General features: G+C 40.8%; 3 protein-coding genes across 13 annotated transcripts in view; 2 read left to right on the top strand and 1 right to left on the bottom strand.

The window, feature by feature from the left end:
- Nucleotides 1–18,003, top strand: part of LOC147054834 (ribonuclease inhibitor-like) — a 256,301-nt gene that overhangs the window by 820 nt on the left and 237,478 nt on the right. The window lies entirely within an intron of this gene.
- On the top strand, nt 697–3,079 carry LOC147054840 (uncharacterized). The gene is made up of 2 exons (XM_085915978.1): nt 697–2,132; nt 2,367–3,079. Exons 1-2 carry the CDS (start codon nt 1,222–1,224, stop codon nt 2,452–2,454), a joined length of 999 nt encoding a protein of 332 aa, XP_085772104.1. The 5' UTR covers nt 697–1,221; the 3' UTR covers nt 2,455–3,079.
- On the bottom strand, nt 2,848–17,203 carry gkup (glucuronokinase with putative uridyl pyrophosphorylase). 10 transcript variants are annotated; one of them, XM_085915975.1, is made up of 23 exons: nt 16,646–17,198; nt 15,371–15,477; nt 15,215–15,259; nt 14,987–15,140; nt 14,851–14,922; nt 14,693–14,781; nt 14,440–14,593; nt 13,246–13,323; nt 12,304–12,395; nt 12,050–12,155; nt 11,886–11,965; nt 11,739–11,807; nt 11,132–11,192; nt 11,023–11,039; nt 10,826–10,883; nt 10,345–10,437; nt 10,036–10,096; nt 9,834–9,947; nt 9,087–9,144; nt 7,255–7,323; nt 6,655–6,718; nt 6,466–6,537; nt 2,848–3,457 (listed from the first exon to the last, which is right to left on the bottom strand). In XM_085915975.1, exons 1-23 carry the CDS (start codon nt 16,895–16,897, stop codon nt 3,362–3,364), a joined length of 2,061 nt encoding a protein of 686 aa, XP_085772101.1. In that variant the 5' UTR covers nt 16,898–17,198; the 3' UTR covers nt 2,848–3,361. The 10 variants fall into 10 exon arrangements, 7 of the variants coding, with proteins under 7 accessions (XP_085772101.1, XP_085772098.1, XP_085772103.1 ...); XM_085915972.1 differs by having other exon boundaries at nt 9,087–9,207; nt 11,886–12,155; nt 16,646–17,203; XM_085915974.1 differs by lacking the exon at nt 2,848–3,457 and having other exon boundaries at nt 3,476–6,537; nt 9,087–9,207.

The following is an 18,003-nucleotide window of genomic DNA, read 5'->3' as shown; positions in this document are numbered from 1 at the left end:
GTGGGACAGTTGTAAACGTAATCTCGATCTCGTTGTGTGCCTTGACGTGAAGAAATTGACAATAAAGCGGACTTTGACTTTAAAGCACCCTCGTCCAGTTTAGTTTGAAAATAACTATTTCTTTTTCAGTTGTTTTTGTTTATTTGTTTCATGAACTTGAATATTGTGCTGTAAAGTGTGAATTGCTTTATTCATTTTTTCAGTGTATTAAAAATAATATGTGAGGTGATCAACTGTACTAGTAAGTAATGTGTTAATGATCAAGTAAAATAAAATAAAAAAAAAAAAACACATATAAGTCGCTCCTGAGTATAAATCGCCCCCCCACCCAAACTATGAAAAAAAACCCCGCAATTTATAGTCCGAAAATTACGGTAGTCTTAACCTAATGAACATGTTTTGGAATGTGGGAGGGAGACCCTGCTAGCACAGAAAGAACACGTGACAACCTCTGAATTGTAAGTGAGGTGGACGTGCTAACTACTTGATCGCTGTGCCACTCCAGTTTTGAATATTTCCTAATTTTCTCAGTTTAAGGTTGCATGAAAATCTACCAGGGACTTTCTGTAAATTTTCAATCCTTTTGAAATCCTACCAAAAAACAAACATATAAATAAAACACAAAACATTGATAAAATTTGTTTTTTAAGTACAGTAGAAAACAACTGACTCACACCTACCTGCACAATAAGCACATTACGAATTTTACATTTAAGAACCGTAATTCAATTATAAACAGTAAAAGGATTTTTACATGAATTATTATTGAGCTCTAGCATAGAATGAAAACTATTATGAGACAAAGTAATTTTTATAATTGGCTTTTCCACTATTTAAATACAAACCTCATTGTTCCAGTGGGGCATTTTTCACATCAAAGATGCGAAAAAGGTGTTCTCTTCTAAGATTACTGCCCACTTCAAGGACAGCAGGGATGCTCGGGGCCTGTGACGAGGCATTCAGACCATCACAGACTACAAGCCCGCGCCGTGGAGCTGTGAGGGCGACGTCCCTCTGCTCAACGAACTGAACCGCTTCTTTGCTCGCTTCGACGCACAGAACGACACTTGCCCGCTGAAGACCCCTCCCCATTCGGACGAGCAGGCCCTGTGTCTCTCTGCCGTTAGCGTGAGGAGGACGCTTGCTGCTATCAACACCCGTAAGGCAGCGGGCCCGGACAACATCCCGGGACGGGCGCTGAGGGACTGCGCTGAGGAGCTGATGGATGTCTTCACGGACATCTTTAACATTTCCCTGCAGCAGGCCGTCGTCCCGTCATGCTTCAAGGCTGCCACCATCATACCTGTGCCGAAAAATCCTGCTCCTTCCTGCTTCAATGACTACCGCCCTGTGGCGCTGACCCCCATCGTCATGAAGTGCTTTGAGAGGCTTGTCTTGGCGCACGTCAGATCTGTTCTTCCACCCACCGTGGACCCCTTCCAGTTTGCCTTCCGACCCAATCGGTCCTCTGAGGATGCCATCTGCTCTGCCCTCCACTCTGCCCTCACCCACCTGGAGAACAGGGACTCGTATGTGAGATTGCTGTTTGTGGACTTCAGTTCTGCATTCAACACCATTGTTCCACAGCGTCTCATTTGCCAACTCGACAAGCTGGGCCTCAGTACCTCCCTTTCCAACTGGCTACTGGACTTCCTCTGTCAGAGGCCTCAAGTAGTGCGTGTGGGCGACAATGTCTCTGGCAGCATCACGCTGAGCACGGGGGCCCCTCAAGGCTGCGTGCTCAGTCTGCTGCTCTTCACCCTGATGACTAGTGACTGCACTGCGACCTACAGCAGCAACCGCGTGTTGAAATATGCCAACGACACGACTGTGGTGGGTCTGATCACCGGTGGCGACGAGACTCGATACAGATCGGAGGACGACCTTTTGGCCGCGTGGTGCAGGGACAACAACCTTCTGCTGAACGTCAACAAGACCAAGGAGATTGTCATTGACTTCCAGAAGGGTCACACCCACCACCTGCCGCTCACCGTCGACTGTGCTGTGGTGGAGAGAGTGAGCAGCACCAGATTCCTGGGGGTGCACATCAGTGAGGACCTCTCCTGGACCACCAACGCTGCGTCGCTGGCGAAGAAAGCTCTGCGTCGTCTGTACTTTCTGCGGAAACTCAGGTGAGCAAGTGCTCCTCCCGCCATCATGACCACATTCTACCGTGGCACCAGTGGCTGCTCTGAGTACAACATGAAGGCCCTGCAGCGCATAGTGAACACTGCAAGTAAAATCATCGGGGATCCACTCCCCTCCCTGAAGAACATTTACACCTCTCGTCTCACCCGCAAAGCGGCCGCGATTGCGTGTGATGTGAGTCACCCCGCTCACTCTTTGTTTGTACTTCTGCCCTCTAGGAAGAGGTACAGATGCCACCAGACTCAGAGACAGCTTCGTACTCCAAGCTGTCCGGATCCTGAATTCACTCCCCCCTCCACTGCATGACGTCCTGTTCTTTTGCGCTGTGATCTGGCTGTCTGCTATTAGCGCGATTGCTCAATTTTGCTGCTCTTATTTGTCTATTTATTTATTTATTGTTTATTTATTTGGGTTATTTGCTTATTACTTATTTGTTGCTCTTGTTCGTTTTTACTCTTTGTGCTATTTGATTGTGAGTGTTGTGTACTGTGTCTAGTCACCGTGGGACGGTGGGAAACGTAATTTCGATCTCTTTGTGTGCCTTGACGTGAAGAAATTGACAATAAAGCTGACTTTGACTTTGACATGCAGTGCCGAGAAAAAGTTTTCGTACTCCTTGGACTTTTTCACATTCTGTGACCTTACCATCACAAATGTGTGTATATATTTTTAGATTTCATGAAAGAAACCAACACAAAGTACCACAAAGGAAAAAGAAATGACATACAGTTTTGAACATCTTAAGCGAATAGAACTCTGGAAAATGGTGTACATTTATATTCAGCCCAAGTGTTTCAACATCTCTGTTGTTACTTTGTAGTTGGCTTCTCTTAACATCATAGCTACAAAAGAAAGGGAGTTTGCAAACTTGAACGCTGGACCTGAGAGATGAGCTCGTGAGCAAGGACGGTGCTATAATAGGATGGGTTTAAAATAGGACTAAAGAAGGGGGGGGGGGTGTAAATCATGGGTTTTGCAGTTGGCCAACATGTGATGGCCTTAACCTCTTAAACTAAGTTATTTGAAACTAAAAAGGAAAATAATAAAGTTCAAGTAGTTTGAATACTTGTTTAAGGTACTGTATATCACCCACTATTAGAACCAATTGCGTGTACCTATTTGTATATATGTTTCTTTATATTCCACTGGCCCTTGTTGGCATCGAGGAGCCTGACTTGAAGCCCTGGGGGGGGGGGGGGGGGGGGGGGGGCAGTCACGCTTGAGTGGTGGCTGTGCTGGCAGATGGGTCGTACGGAGTGATGACACAGAAGACATAGCCCGCCTCTTGGAACGCTTGTCTCATTTCCTCCTGATGGGAGAGACAAAGGCAGACAACCAGATATTGCTGCTTTTAGAAATCGTCAAACAGTAACCATAATTGGTACTTAATATTATTAGTATGTTATAAGAGTTTACAAAAATAAAAATGCATATTCCCAACCATAATGTATCCAAGCGGGTATCCTCCATAGGTTGATGATGATCATAGTTATACAACTTGCAAATACCGATAGACATTCATAGGAATAGCAAGACTCATGTAAACTGTGAGCTACACACTGTTGCAACTATGTTGTAATGAGATCAGTGGCTTCTGTATGTACAGGAGATGTAAAACATGAAAGAATTTGAATTCTCTACAGTAAATCCTGGCTCATGACGATATGTTCCAGACCACTAATGCGAGACATGACTTATATAATGATGTGAGAATGAGGAAAGGGAGTGGCAGTGAACCTTGAGCAAGTTCAACTGAAATGTTAGACACACTTCCCAGACTTTGTGGCGCACAACTGAGTTTGAGGTTTTGTTGTGCTCAAGCATACAAAAGTAAGTTGAAAAAGCAGTACCTATATGCATACATGACTCCCAATATGTTTAAAACTCATATGGCACTGATTGATAGAAAAAATATGTATTTCTTTTTCCTCAAACCACTTTACTTGATACTTTTAAATTCCACTAGACAGAGCCCACATAACACTTTGAGAATCATTGAATAGTCTATATTTACATTTTTATCTTGAAATACATACAAACATTAGAATAAAGCTTAAACCTTTTTGGGGGGAGGGATTAAATATTGAGCTTTTTTTTTTAACTACAACTAAATCTCGATTTTACGCAGACTTTGTGGTCCAGAATTTGTGAATCGCATTAACCCCAAAAGCACGTTGTATAGAAAGATTTTTTTGAAAGGCATGTTTTCAGGCAGCTGAAGTGGTTCTTTGTTACATTAATTTACATCAGGGATGTTGTTAGGAAGCCGAAGGGGTCCCTTTGTGAATTTTCCCTACACATCAAAGTCTGTTGACATTTTATTGAAAGAAAAGCAATACATAGATGAGAGCATCAGGTGGACTGAGTAAGTCATTTTGATGCTACGTGATTTGGATGGAAGAGAGAATAAAGCAGCCATGTGTCCGGCCATGCTCTTTGACTTGTGACTGTGTGGATGAGGTGCTTTCATGGGGTTTCCCCTTTCTGAATCAAAAAGGATCTTAGCTATCCCTAACACTGTAATAAGGCAGTGATAAAGATCAAACAGCCCGAATTCTTATTATTTAACGCCTTTGAATTGGTCACAGTAATCGAATCACTATAGCTAAGGTTTACGTGCTAGTCATTTAGCTTCATACGGTCTTATATCATCCATTTAAAATACTACCTGAAAACATATTTATAACAAAAAAAAATTGGGGTCCATGACCAAACCCCTTTTGACAGAAAGTTGCCTAGGATAGAAGAGAGTAAGATCGAGATTAACGTGTATTTAAGTACTGTAATTTTTGGACTATAAGTCGCTCCAGAGTATAAATCAGACCAGCCATAAAATGAAAAAAAAAAAAAAAGAAACATATACAAGTCGCACCGGAGTATGAGTCACACTTATGGGGCAAATTTATTCGTCAAAATCCAACACCAAGAACAGACATGAACGAGCAACAACAGGCTAAACAATAGGTATGCTAACGTGACATAAACACAAACGAAGAGCTGAGAACGGGTCTGACGTAACATTCAGAGTTATTCTAATAAATATTACATAAATAATACGTTTATAAAACCATCTGTGTCACTCCAATTCATCCAAATCAATCGATCGTCCTTTATGTAAACAATGCCGCGTACGCGCGCCGTCAGACTCGTCGTCATTTGCATTTCTAATTATTCCACAGACCCATATAACGATATATAAAGTATATTTCAAATAACTATCATATTACAACAATATTATCAAACCATATGTGTCACTCCAAATCATTAAATCCATGGATCAAATTCTTCGTCCTTTGTCAACAACGCCACGCGTGGGCCCTGACGTCAGCCTCGTCGTTATTCCACAGATCTAACTATATTGTAGCGTTAACGAAGTACCAGGAAAGACGTGGGTTTGGTAAACGGCTCTTTATTTAACAAAACAAGAGTTCAACGAGGCAACGACTACTGAACTTCCAGTCATGGAGGTGGAAGAGAGCTCCATAGAATAGGACCGGGCGTGCGTATAAACCATGTCCGAGCCCCATCCACCGTCTCCAGACAGCCACCCGGCTGAGCGCCGGCCCCAGACTTCCATCCACGGAGGTGAAAGAAAGCTCCGTAGAGTATGACCGGGCATCCGTAAAAGCCATCTCCGAGCCCTATCCACCGCCCCCGGACAACTACCCGGCCGAGCGCCGGCCCCCGACTTCCATCCACGGAGGTGAAAGAGAGCTCCGTCGAGTCGGACCGGGCGTGCGTAAAAGCCATAATAGTTTTTCAAACCTTCTGTGTCACTCCAAATCATGAAATCCTTCAAACTCTTCGTCCTCCGTGTCACTTACAAACAAAGCCGCTAATGATGCTGGTAGTACGTGGGGCTCTTCGTCATCTTCGTCATCCCGTGATCGAATCTTTGTCCTTTATGTAAACAACCGCCGCGCTGCTGACGTCACTTGAAATTCAAATTACAGCAATCCCTTGTTACATTGCGGTTCGTTTATCACAGTTTCTCTCTTTTTTTTTTTTTAATTTTGAAATTTTTTGAAAAAAATTCACATATAAGTTGCCCCCCCACGCAAACTAAGAAAAAAAAAACGCATGTCAAATATATATTTTAAGTACATTTCAGTTTTATCTATACATATTTTACAGTAAATGTGCTTTTGAGGACTAAAATCACTGTACCTTTTGACTATTTTAATATTGGCCATTGTGGTGATGCTTGAAGGGCATATATTGTTTGTGAGGCGGTACTTGATGTAAAAGGTTTGAGATTTGAACACTGCCATCAATAAAGGCAACTGCGACTGGAAATATTCTGTGTTGTATTCGTACTAGTTTTTCTGGGTCTAGACATAATCCCACCACTGCCCCTCCACTGCCTGGTAACTTCACCGCTGAGTCAAACTGAAAGAAGCACAAAGCATTCGAAGAAACAGCATTTTACTTTTGAGAAAGACACAAATTACTATTGAAAATAAATATGAAGTTTATATGTAGACAGAAAAATCCCTGAATGGCTACCTCCTTTGCTAACGCCACCATCTTGAGGTTGCCAGGTCCAAGGCACTCATCTGTGTACACGGACCTGTTGGAGGCAGTGTTTCTGCTGCTTAGTCTAAACACACTTGTGTGGCTGTACAAACATCTGCTCTTTTTTGTTTAAACTTTCACATTATTATCCTAAATACAGCACTAAAAGACTCTCTTGAATGTGTCCGTTGCATCAAGATAAGACATGGCTCTATTTAGTAATTTCAAATTCTAAGACAAATTACACTATTTCTAAAATCCTCAAGAGAATACTTGCAAGGGTTACATTTTTTATATTGTGCATTGCAAGTAGTTTCACGATCCTACTAAAGAATCACATTCGACCAGGGGTCGGGATCCTATGGCTCGCGAGCCAGATATGGCTCTTTTGGCAACGTTGAAAACGTTATTAAAAAGAATACATTAGTACACTCAAAAAAAATCATTGGTCTTAATTAAAATACATGAATTTAATTGTATTTAACCGATCGTTTTTTATTGGTATGGCTCTCACGGGAAATTTTTTAAAAATTGGGCATTTATGGCTCTATCCGCCAAAAAGGTTCCCGGCCCCTGCATTAGATGATTTACCTCCTTAGCTCAAAGTTTTCATCCATTAGTTGCGCGAGACGGTTCCAGTCTTTTTCCAATAGAGCCACCCTGAGAAAACAGATGGAACGTTTCTTTCAGCCACGGCTAAGGAGAAATGAAGGTCTTGCATTAAAAATGTTTCCTCAAAATACACTATAAGTGGTTACAATCTAAAAATATATATATACAGTGCCTTGCGAAAGTATTCGCCCCCTTGAACTTTTCAGCATTTCGCGACATTTCAGGCTTCAAACATAAAGATATAAAAGTTTAATTTTTGTCAAGAATCAACAAGTGGGACACAATCTTGAGGTGGAACAAATTTTATTGGATAATTTAAACTTTTTTAACAAATAAAAAACTGAAAAGTGGGACGTGCAATATTATTCGGCCCCCTTACGCTAATACTTTGTAGTGCCACCTTTTGCTGCAATTACAGTTGCAAGTCGCTTGGGTTATGTCTCAATTGGTTTTGCACATTGAGAGACTGGAATTTTGGCCCATTCTTCCCTGCAAAACAGGTCGAGCTCAGTGAGGTTGGATGAAGAGCGTTTGTGAACAGCAGTTTCAGCTCTTTCCACAGATTCTCGATTGGATTCAGGTCTGGACTTTGACTTGGCCATTCTAACACCTGGATACGTCTATTTGTGAACCATTCCATTGTAGATTTGGCTTTATGTTTTGGGTCATTGTCCTGTTGGAAGATAAATCTCCGTCCCAGTCTCAGGTCTTTTGCAGACGCCACCAGGTTTTCTTCCAGAATGGTCCTGTATTTGGCTCCATCCATCTTCCCATCAATTTTAGCCATCTTCCCTGTCCCTGCTGAAGCAAAGCAGGCCCAAACCATGATGCTGCCACCACCATGTTTGACAGTGGGGATGGTGTGTTCAGGGTGATGAGCGGTGTTGCTTTTACGCCAAACATATTGTTTTGCATTCTGGCCAAAAAGTTCGATTTTGGATTCATCTGACCAGAGCACCTTCTTCCACATGTTTGTGTGTCTCCCAGGTGGCTTGTGGCAAACTTTAAACGAGACTTTTTATGGATATCTTTGAGAAATGGCTTTCTTCTTGCCACTCTTCCATAAAGGCCAGATTTGTGCAGTGCACGACCTATTGTTGTCCTATGGACAGACTCTCCCACCTCAGCTGTAGTTATCTGCAGTTCATCCAAAGTAATCATGGGCCTCTTGGCTGCATCTCTGATCAGTCTTCTCCTTGTTTGAGATGAAGGTTTGGAGGGACGGCCGGGTAGTGGTAGATTTGCAGTGGTCTGATACTCCTTCCATTTCAATATAATTGCTTGCACAGTGCTCCTCGAGATGTTTAAAGCTTGTGAAATCTTTTTGTATCCAAATCCGGCTTTAAACTTCTCCACAGGAGTATCTTGGACCTGGCTGGTGTGTTCTTTTGTCTTCATGGTTCTCTCTGCGCTTTAAACAGAACCCTGAGACTATCAAAGAGCCGGTGCATTTATACGGAGACTTGATTACACACAGGAGCAATCTATTTATCATCATCAGTCATTTAGGACAAGATTGGATCATTCAAAGATCCTCACTAAACTTCTGGAGTGAGTTTGCTGCTCTGAAAGTAAAGGGGCCAAATAATATTGCACGTCCCACTTTTCAGTTTTTTATTTGTTAAAAAAGTTTAAATTATCCAATAAAATTTGTTCCACTTCAAGATTGTGTCCCACTTGTTGATTCTTGACAAAAAAATGTAAATTTTATATCTTTATGTTTGATGCCTGAAATGTCGCAAAATGTTGAAAGGTTCAAGGGGGCCGAATACTTTCGCAAGGCACTCTACAGACATAATGACTTGCTCTACCTGGCTTGATCAGTAAGTTGAGCAAAAGTCTCCATGGCTTCGACCACAAGAGCCTCCCCTGAAGAAAGACAACTCATGCTGTATAAAGAACCTCTTTGCAACCACTTTTTGTGATCTACAACTGTAAAGAAATTTCATTACGTGATACAATATGGACGATAAAACCACCTAAAACATTGCGTGCCAATTTTAGGTCAATTAAAATCACAGATTTTATGCCAACTGAATTGTGTATTCTGACTTTTCAGATTTCACATGGTTATAAACTCCCATTTACTGTCATGTTTTTGGTTCTGCCATTACAAAGATTTTTTTTTGGTACAATTATTTTTCTATATTGAGTGTAATTCCAGAATAGACTGTGAACACTTACGTTTGAAAGTGTAAATTTCTAGGGCTGATGGGAAAAACAGCCAAGCAACTCAAACCCACTTGTGTTGACCATAAAAATTGGTGGAAACAAAAATGTATGACTGAAAGCGATGGCTCTGGGTTAATTTTCATCTTTAGGCATGATTCCTTTTGTGTTGTTCATTACCCTTGCTCTTTCTCAATTATGTGTTCATATGGGTTTGTATTATTTTCCAAATGTGTTTAAAACTCTTTGGGAAAAATCAAGTGCCATAAATGCTGTAAAAACATACCTAGAGTATATTACTGATTGCGGGGGTGGTCCAGAGTGTAACCAAAGCGAAAGAGGAGGAATAAGTGTTTCATTAAAAAAAAAAAAAAAGTAAATTAGCCTACCACTGAGCCAGCGTTGTCGGACGTTGTTATGGATGCGCCCAGAGTCACTCGGGTCACTCAAGTAGGCCAACCAGAATGGAGGCAGGCCGCTCATATCAAGGGAAATGTAGTTCCCTTAAAGTGTAAAACACCACACATACTGTACATTTAAACTATAAACTGATTTTTGTTTCATGTGTGTGTTATACAGTGATGTGAATACCATAACCCTGCTCTTCCATGAGCTTCTTGCTGAAGTCCATGTAGACTAAACCTTCGTAGACCTGCACAACAAACCATAATCCCTGCTACTGCTTGTGCACATAATGGTCAAGACCCACTCACACTGAGAGGCAAACATTTGCAATTGTTGGCAAAGGTAACGAATGCACGTTCATGTCGGGGTTCGCCAGGGTTCACTCAAGGTAGCCAATTGTTCGCCAGATGTTCACCAGACCGTTTTAGACTTGTAAATGCAAATGCTCTGTAACCCCCGGTCACCAGTCCATCCCTGTTTACATGTGCTACTTACCTGCGCAACTCTGTCTTGAAGGCCTGCAGTAATGAAGAGTTCATCAGTTTCCACATTTAGAATGAAGTTGGCTCGGGTTGGTTTCGGGAGATCCTTGTACATACAAGAAAGTTTCTCAATCACTAATACAGAACTTCAATTTGAAAGCTGTTTTGCATTTTCTTTGAGACTCCCACCAAGTTGTCTAATATTGGTTGTGTATGGATGTGCTTGTTCTAATATTATTCTTGTAATTTTTTTTTTTTTTTTTTATACATATAGTTTTTTAGATGTAGTCAACTTGTAACAAACACACAAAGTACATTAAAATCAAAGTGGGGGTTGATTGCGCATGATTTTAAATGTCTGTATTTTGTAAACAAATAAAATTTTCAATGGATTTGAAACATTTGGAATGACTCTCACAACGCCTTGGAGGTAACAAAGACAGGTCTGAGTGTCAGTGGTGCCGTGTTAGTACGTCATTACGTGACTTCCTTACATTATCTGTGAGGTTGTAAAATTTCATGAGACACTTCAGGGTAGCTGAGACGATGGCACTGCGAACAATATTGCAAGACCAATATATTATTTCTTATGAACTGTATGAACCAGATAGAATAACCAAGGCAAATTGCATTGAAAAGCAAGTTAACATGTAGTACGTCCTTTGCAATGGATGACAAGAAGGTTATTAACCTGCTCCCAGCAAGGCCCTACAACAAAAACAGAAAGAAAAGTTCATTTAGGTTCTACTTTTCGTTTACTCGCTTAGTCATAAAGCAATTAGTACGAGCGGACCCCTCACCACTTGTCGTGGAATATTTGTGTCATACTTCAATGCGAAGTTCTCCTTTGTCAAAGCGATGCTGTGGAGAAACAATGTCAATTACTCAATGGGTTTTCTAAATATATGTCTGCAGGTGCAATGAAATATGCATCATTTCACTTTACCCAAGGAGAAATTCCATTCGTAATAACCTTAGTTATGTAATTATGAAATTAAGCGCTAACACTGATAACACGACTATCTAAGCTATTCTGCTTGCCTTTTGGATTTGGCATTTTGCTAGGTGAAGACTGAAATAAGAAGCATTATGGAAATAAGCGCTGCTGTAAAAGTTTAACAGTAAAGAAATTCCGAATGACTTGCTCAGACATATTTCTGGCGATAGGTAAACCCCAAAATATTTAGGGTAGTGTGGATAATTTCACACTTGTTATGTGGGCACTGCCCACTGGGCAGGCACTCAAGAGACTGAAGCGTACGCAAACCTCTTGAATATGTTACCGTTAAGAAGAGCTGTCTTCCTAAATTGATGGGCGAATGATGACATTTTTTAAGATAAAATGACTAGTACAGTATTCTTTCTTTAAAGGATGTATTCAATCAAAGCGCTTACACCAAATCTCACCCTTGTATGCAGCAGAACTGGTAGAATTTCTTACATGTCGCTTGCAACAATCGGAGGCCTCCAAAATACCTGCGGTGGATGAACCATACAACACATGTGACATGAGAAATTGAAAAATATTGTAATCTGTTATTGGATCATACAAACCCTTCTTTTCTACTGATACTGAACAAATCTTGTAAGCTTCCAAACTCTGTGGGGTCATTGAGAGGATGAGGAACGAGAACCTGTAAGATCAAAGCAACTTCGTTCTTGTTAATGGTAGTGATGATAACGTGGAGTGCACCAAAGTGTGTGTAGTACTGCTGTACCAATGTTTGACTTTTCACTAGGGTGACCTCGGCCCAGAAGTTCATGATCGTCATCGCGATGGTTTTCCCATTAAAGCAGTCTGATGGATTCCCCATTAAGCCAACCCTGCCATTATCAGTAAATTTATTGCAATAATCACATGTTCTTTATGGGGGTAAACATAATGATTAAAACAATAACTAAACATTATACTTCAATTAAACATCAACATAAATCGAAGTTATTGTTATCATTATTATATTACGATGCAAACCTGGCAAAAGACCGGCACGTAATTTGTCTGACAGAGTTGTTTTGTTGCTTGGCGGAGAAGCAAGTGAGCCACTTGGTGTAGTCCGATAGACCCTGAGATGTTAAGTAACACAAATTGTCATTAAGGAAGGGTAAATGAAAAGGAGATGTTAGTTCTATATGACAATTTTATATTATCAGCATCAGTTCAATTTATCACAAGTGTCGCCTCATTAATATGCAAACAAAGATGAACAATTACGACATTATTATAATTCAAATTAATCCGATACTATGTTGTGATTTGGGTGAGAATCCTTCAGGGTTCTCGTACATGCACATTGTTGCACAGCATATCCTTTGACGTCCATCCATCCATCCATTTTCTGTACCGTTTTATCCCCACGGGGGTATTACATAAATTCACAAACCCATCAGTTTAGAAAAAATGCACCCTCTTAAAGGGTAAGACGATCATTTGAGACGCTTTTGGGCATCCCCAACTGCAAATCATACAGGCAAGGCATAGTAATCGCTCAATACATGACACAACAGGGGGCTGGTTAGCACATCCGCCTCACAGTTAAGAGGGTGCGGGTTCGATTCCACCTCCGGCCCTGCCTGTGTGGCGTTTGCATGTTCTCTCCGTGCCCGCGTGGGGTTTTCTTCAGGCACTCAGGTTTCCTCCCACATCCCAAAAACACGCTTGGCCGATTGAGCACTCCAAATTGTCCCTAGGTGTGAGTACGAGAGCGATGGTTGTTTGTCTGTGTGCCCTGCGATTGGCTGGCAACCCATTCAGCAGTATCCTACTGCTGGGATAGGCTCCAGCACACCCGTGACCCCCGTGGGGACAGGCGGTATAGAAAATGGATGGATGGATGGATGGATGGATGGATGGATGGATGGATAGATGAAGCAACAGGAACGAGTAAAATTATACTGTAAAAACAAAAGCACATACCACTTGTCCGATTAGCTGGAAACCAATTGGAAGCTTCATTCCAAACACGTCAAGCACATTATTGTTGATCATTCTCTCCTGAGAAAAAAAAAAAACGGTTTTACCATCGACAGCGTATTTGACCATAACAAACTTTGGTACAATGTTACGTCAGCACAGTGGAGCCTCCCTGAAGTTGAACACTTTGAAATTCAAGCATAATTTAGAAGAAAAAATCCACCTGTAGTATTATCACGGCTATGATTGACTACTTTCAGGTATGCAAGAAATAAAAAAAAATATATATATATATATATATATTTATACATAAACTCTTTGTGAAATTAAGAACTGAAGAAACTGAATTAAAGTATAAGAAATATAAAAACTTAAAATTACTAAAAGTTACTAAAAAGTCATATATGTGTGTGTAATATGTTTCTGTTCAGTCTAAAAAAAGTGACAGAAATAAGACTAGGGGTCGGGCCAGATAAATTCTTTGTATTTCTAACCAATCCCTTTGAACAAGTCAACAGCTTAGATCTATAATAGATTTTTTTCCTCTTTTCCATAAATGTAAACATTTTATGTCACGTAATGTTTGTATGTTTAATAAATCAAGAAACAAATAAAACAATAATGTAGAAGATTAAGTATGCCTTCGCATAGTCTGTCATTTTGTCTTTTTTGGATGACACCCACCACCAGGTGCAGGTCATAACTGTCAAAGCCTCATCCTTCAAAGCTAATGGTGTGTCAACTTTTTTTTTTTTTTTTTGCAATGCAGAGATTAACTTGAATAATGGTCCACTTTCCTAAAGGGTGTCAGTAAGTAGTTTTATTTTATGGTATTTGTTTTATTGCTGTTAACTGTTAAGGGGTTTTTTGAGTTTTTCCTTGCCCTTTTGGGAGCCTAAGATCAGGGGATGCTTTGAGAATTATTCTCAATTGATTGTCTATGTGAAGCCCTTTGAGACTGCTTGTGATTTAGGGCTATACAAATAAACTTGACTTGACTTGACTTAACTGAGTCTTAGACTTGCATGACAGTTACGTAACATTTCAAGAGCAGTTACTTTTTTTCCATGATAACAATGCATTTCCTCTGGAGCTTTTTAAATATGACCCATACGTATGGCGCTTGCCCTCGGAGGATCCACTGTACTCAGGAATATAAAAATAGTTTTGGCTGTTCTGAAATGTTCCTTTACAAACCCAGAAGCTTCCAAAGGACCTGTCTGTGGCTTTCCTCTGACTTATGAAGTCAGACATGAAGGGCAAAGACTTTTTCTGGATGCAGTAAAACACTACACTGGCCAGACGAGAAGATGTCAGCCCTTCTTGAGGTTTCTCCCAGAAACGAGTTATCCTGCATTCAAAGACAACCTAACTCAAAGCCCAGGCTTGATTCAAGATTTTGATTTTCATAAGCTAAAAAAAAAAAAAAAAGTTTAATATTTCTTGTCACCTATGGGAATCAGGACAGACTTCCACAATACCCCTGGTGGTGCTTTTCTCGCTTTCCTCCATCTCATAGTAGATGATCAGCTCTCCAGGCTTCAAAGAACACACAATGTAAGTACAGTTCTTGAAAGCATCATTGCCATACCACAAAATAATTCTCACCTTTGAACGGAAAAAACGGATCACTTGATTGATGTCAAAGTTCTGGTCTGCACACAACATGTCGCCTGCTATCTGCTTACACAAAGCAGGAATTAAAATGTCACTGATCAGTACAGTTTAATTTTTGACATATTACCACAATGATGTCGTCTTGCAGCTTGCGGGAGCGTATGGCCAGCTCCAGGTCAGCCACAGCACCAAGACTATCCTCCTCTGTGGTGCTGCCATCGTTTATTATGTTTTCCACGGGGAAGTCATTGGCCGTGGCCCAGCGTTCAAAATGCTTATATCTGGTCAGAGAAGACCATCAAACATCGTTAAATCATCAATTTGGTTTTCTGTTGTGTCGGTTTAAAGAACTCACTTGTCTGCATTAGTGACAAGATACACCTCTGTGAATAACTGACGCCTGAAGACAGAGCAGACATATAATCAGCAAAGTGACGTAAAGTAAACATGACAATGACAAACAATGTAGAAAACTATCAACATGAAAGCTTTTTAAGTCACTGAGACTCACAAGTTGACGGTTTTCCACCAAAAGTCCAAAATCTTCCTTCCTCCAGTGCCAGGAAGCAAGGTCTTTGGCACCCCAATTAGGTGGCTGTACAAGCCAGTATCATCATTCTTGTTGTGGAGAGATAAATAATATTAGGTCTTCTTATAGTAATAATGTCAATATGAGATCCTAAAGTCTACTTCGAAATTTCTGGTATAAACCTGGAAGTAGAAACTTAAGTATTGGATTAATTCATTAATTAATTCTATTAACTTTACTTGAGAAGCTCAGAGCAGAGACTGAGAATAGCGGCTCAACTTCTGACATAAACCAGCCTAAAATTGTCATTTTGCAAAAGTCAGCTGGGATAGGCTCCAGCATGTTGCTTCACACAGGGAGTGCCAGAAGTGGAATCAAACCCGTACCCTCTTAAGTGTGAGGCGGAAGTGCTAATCAGTGCACCACCGTGCCACACTGGTAAGCACGTGTGGTGTGGAAACCATTGTAATGTTCTGTGATGAAAATGTAACCAAGAACAGCAGTGCACAATTTCAAACGTGTCCAGACTTCTACTACTTCTACTACACCCTTAAAATTGCTGGGTTGAAAATTATACCTACACAGAAAGTTGGGTTGATTTTTTTTGTGCAAGTGTGTCGGCCCAATTTTGAACCGAAATTGTTGTTTTAACCCAGGATTTTTCAGGGTGTAGGGCTGCAAAATATATTAAACATATCGATATCACAATAAATGCCCATAACGCAATAGGTTTCTTGTAGGATTGTATCCTTTTATATAATTTGACCAGTCAGACACAAACTTAAATCATCTCCATACAATAATTGATTATCAGGTGTAATTACCATTAATATGATGAATATGAACTTGCCGCATTAAAATTTATTATTTTCGTTAGATTAAAAAAAAAACGTTATCTCTTTACTTGAGGTACATTATAAATATCACAATAATATAGATATGGCTGCATTCAACAACCATACCACGTTTTCCCAATATCAGGCAGCCCAAATCGCTGAGGTGGTTTGGTGTCAATACATTTCTAAATTATTAATCAATTACTAAGTCGAAGTGCAGTATGGTAGAGCATTTTACATTCGCACATATACATTTCGCATAAAACATTATAGTGAACATTTTAAACAAGAGTTACCCATTAAATCCCTGCGTGCGTGATACAAGTTAAAGTTTAAGCGGCTCGAGGTATTGCATCCACTTCGACCCCGGCGAACTTTACCCTCGTAACTTCATTCTTTTACAATGGAAAACCCCGCTCACCTTTATTTCAGTCTGTAAAAGTGTGCCATGGCCGGCAACCAGCAGTATGCAAATCATTGGGCCAGATCCGTTTTCTGGATAATGCTCAGGATATATGGCTACACTCCTGCAGTTCGTCTGGATTGACTGGCGTCTGGCTGCAACGCTGTAACTGTGCATTGCAACTACTTCCGCTGACGCCAAGAACTTTGACACAGGACACACACTCGGACAGGAAAGGGCGGAGTTTTCACTTTGTTGGCTTTTTCCCATTAATGCCAATCAGTTACCACGAAGTTCAAGTAAAGTACCCTGTTTGTTCACTTGCAGGTCAAAGTAGTATGTATGTTTGACTTTTGTATTTGATTCGTGTGTTTTCATGATGAGTTCATAATAAATCCATAATTAATTGTACACTCGAAATAATTTCGTTTGTCTCACCAGTTCTACCTGTTCTACTACTGTGGCTGTGATGTAATAGAAAGCTAAACTCAGTAAACATTAGTACTCAAGAACTCTTGTCTCCTTAAGTGAACGAACTGGCATTGGATGATTGCACAGCAATTACTCTTTCCAATTGATAAAACGCATACCACAAGCAATATCAAGTTTTTCACCCAGTGTCCAAAAGAGCGCTGTGACGCCACGTCGCCGCCTCAGTTACCTGTCGATGTCCACGTGAGATTGGGAGGAAGGTTGTCAATCCGAAACCATCTGCGCTGCGGCTCGACTCGCGCGGGAGGAGGGGTGGGGGCGTGCTATTCTCAGCTCAACGCTCCGACTGGTTGATGCCCCGCCTCCAGCCGATTGTCCTCATCAGTCAGACCTCAGGCGATGGGCACTCAGCGATGCTTTGGCATCGTCTGCAGGTCGCTCCCAATACTGCAAGTCGCAGCAGGAGCCACAAGAGGCAGAATTTCTTTCGAAACGGATTCATACGTTCTCCCCTACATCGCTTATTTGTCCTCCAGACGGGTTGAAGTTGATTAGAGCAAGACCGCAGCCTCTGGAAAGAGGGAGGGAGGCAGGCTATGCCTTCTCATCACTATACAGTAGTCCCTTGCTCCATCGCGGGTTGATTATAACGGCTTCAGTACATCGCGGATTCCCCCCCCGAAAAAAAATTCACAAATTAAAAATAAACCTTCTAAATTGAGGAATTATGGCACGAAAGTTGCTCACACGCCAGCAGAAGGCAGGGAGTGTCCACACAGTTGCAGTACGTACACCTTTTTATTAAAAAAAGTTGTTATAATAATAAGAGTTCTAAAAACATATTTACAATATTGTACTTTGTTATAGAAAACTTGTAATAAAAGAGTTCTAAAAATATATTTACAGTATGTACACTTGTACCTTGTTATAAAAAAGTTCCTTGT

The sequence above is a fragment of the Syngnathus leptorhynchus genome, chromosome 7, assembly GCF_054491065.1.
Source record: "Syngnathus leptorhynchus isolate UIUO chromosome 7, UIUO_Slep, whole genome shotgun sequence".
NCBI lineage: Eukaryota > Metazoa > Chordata > Actinopteri > Syngnathiformes > Syngnathidae > Syngnathus > Syngnathus leptorhynchus.
Note: the sequence above shows the minus strand (reverse complement) of the source record. Positions and strands in the feature narration are given on the sequence as shown.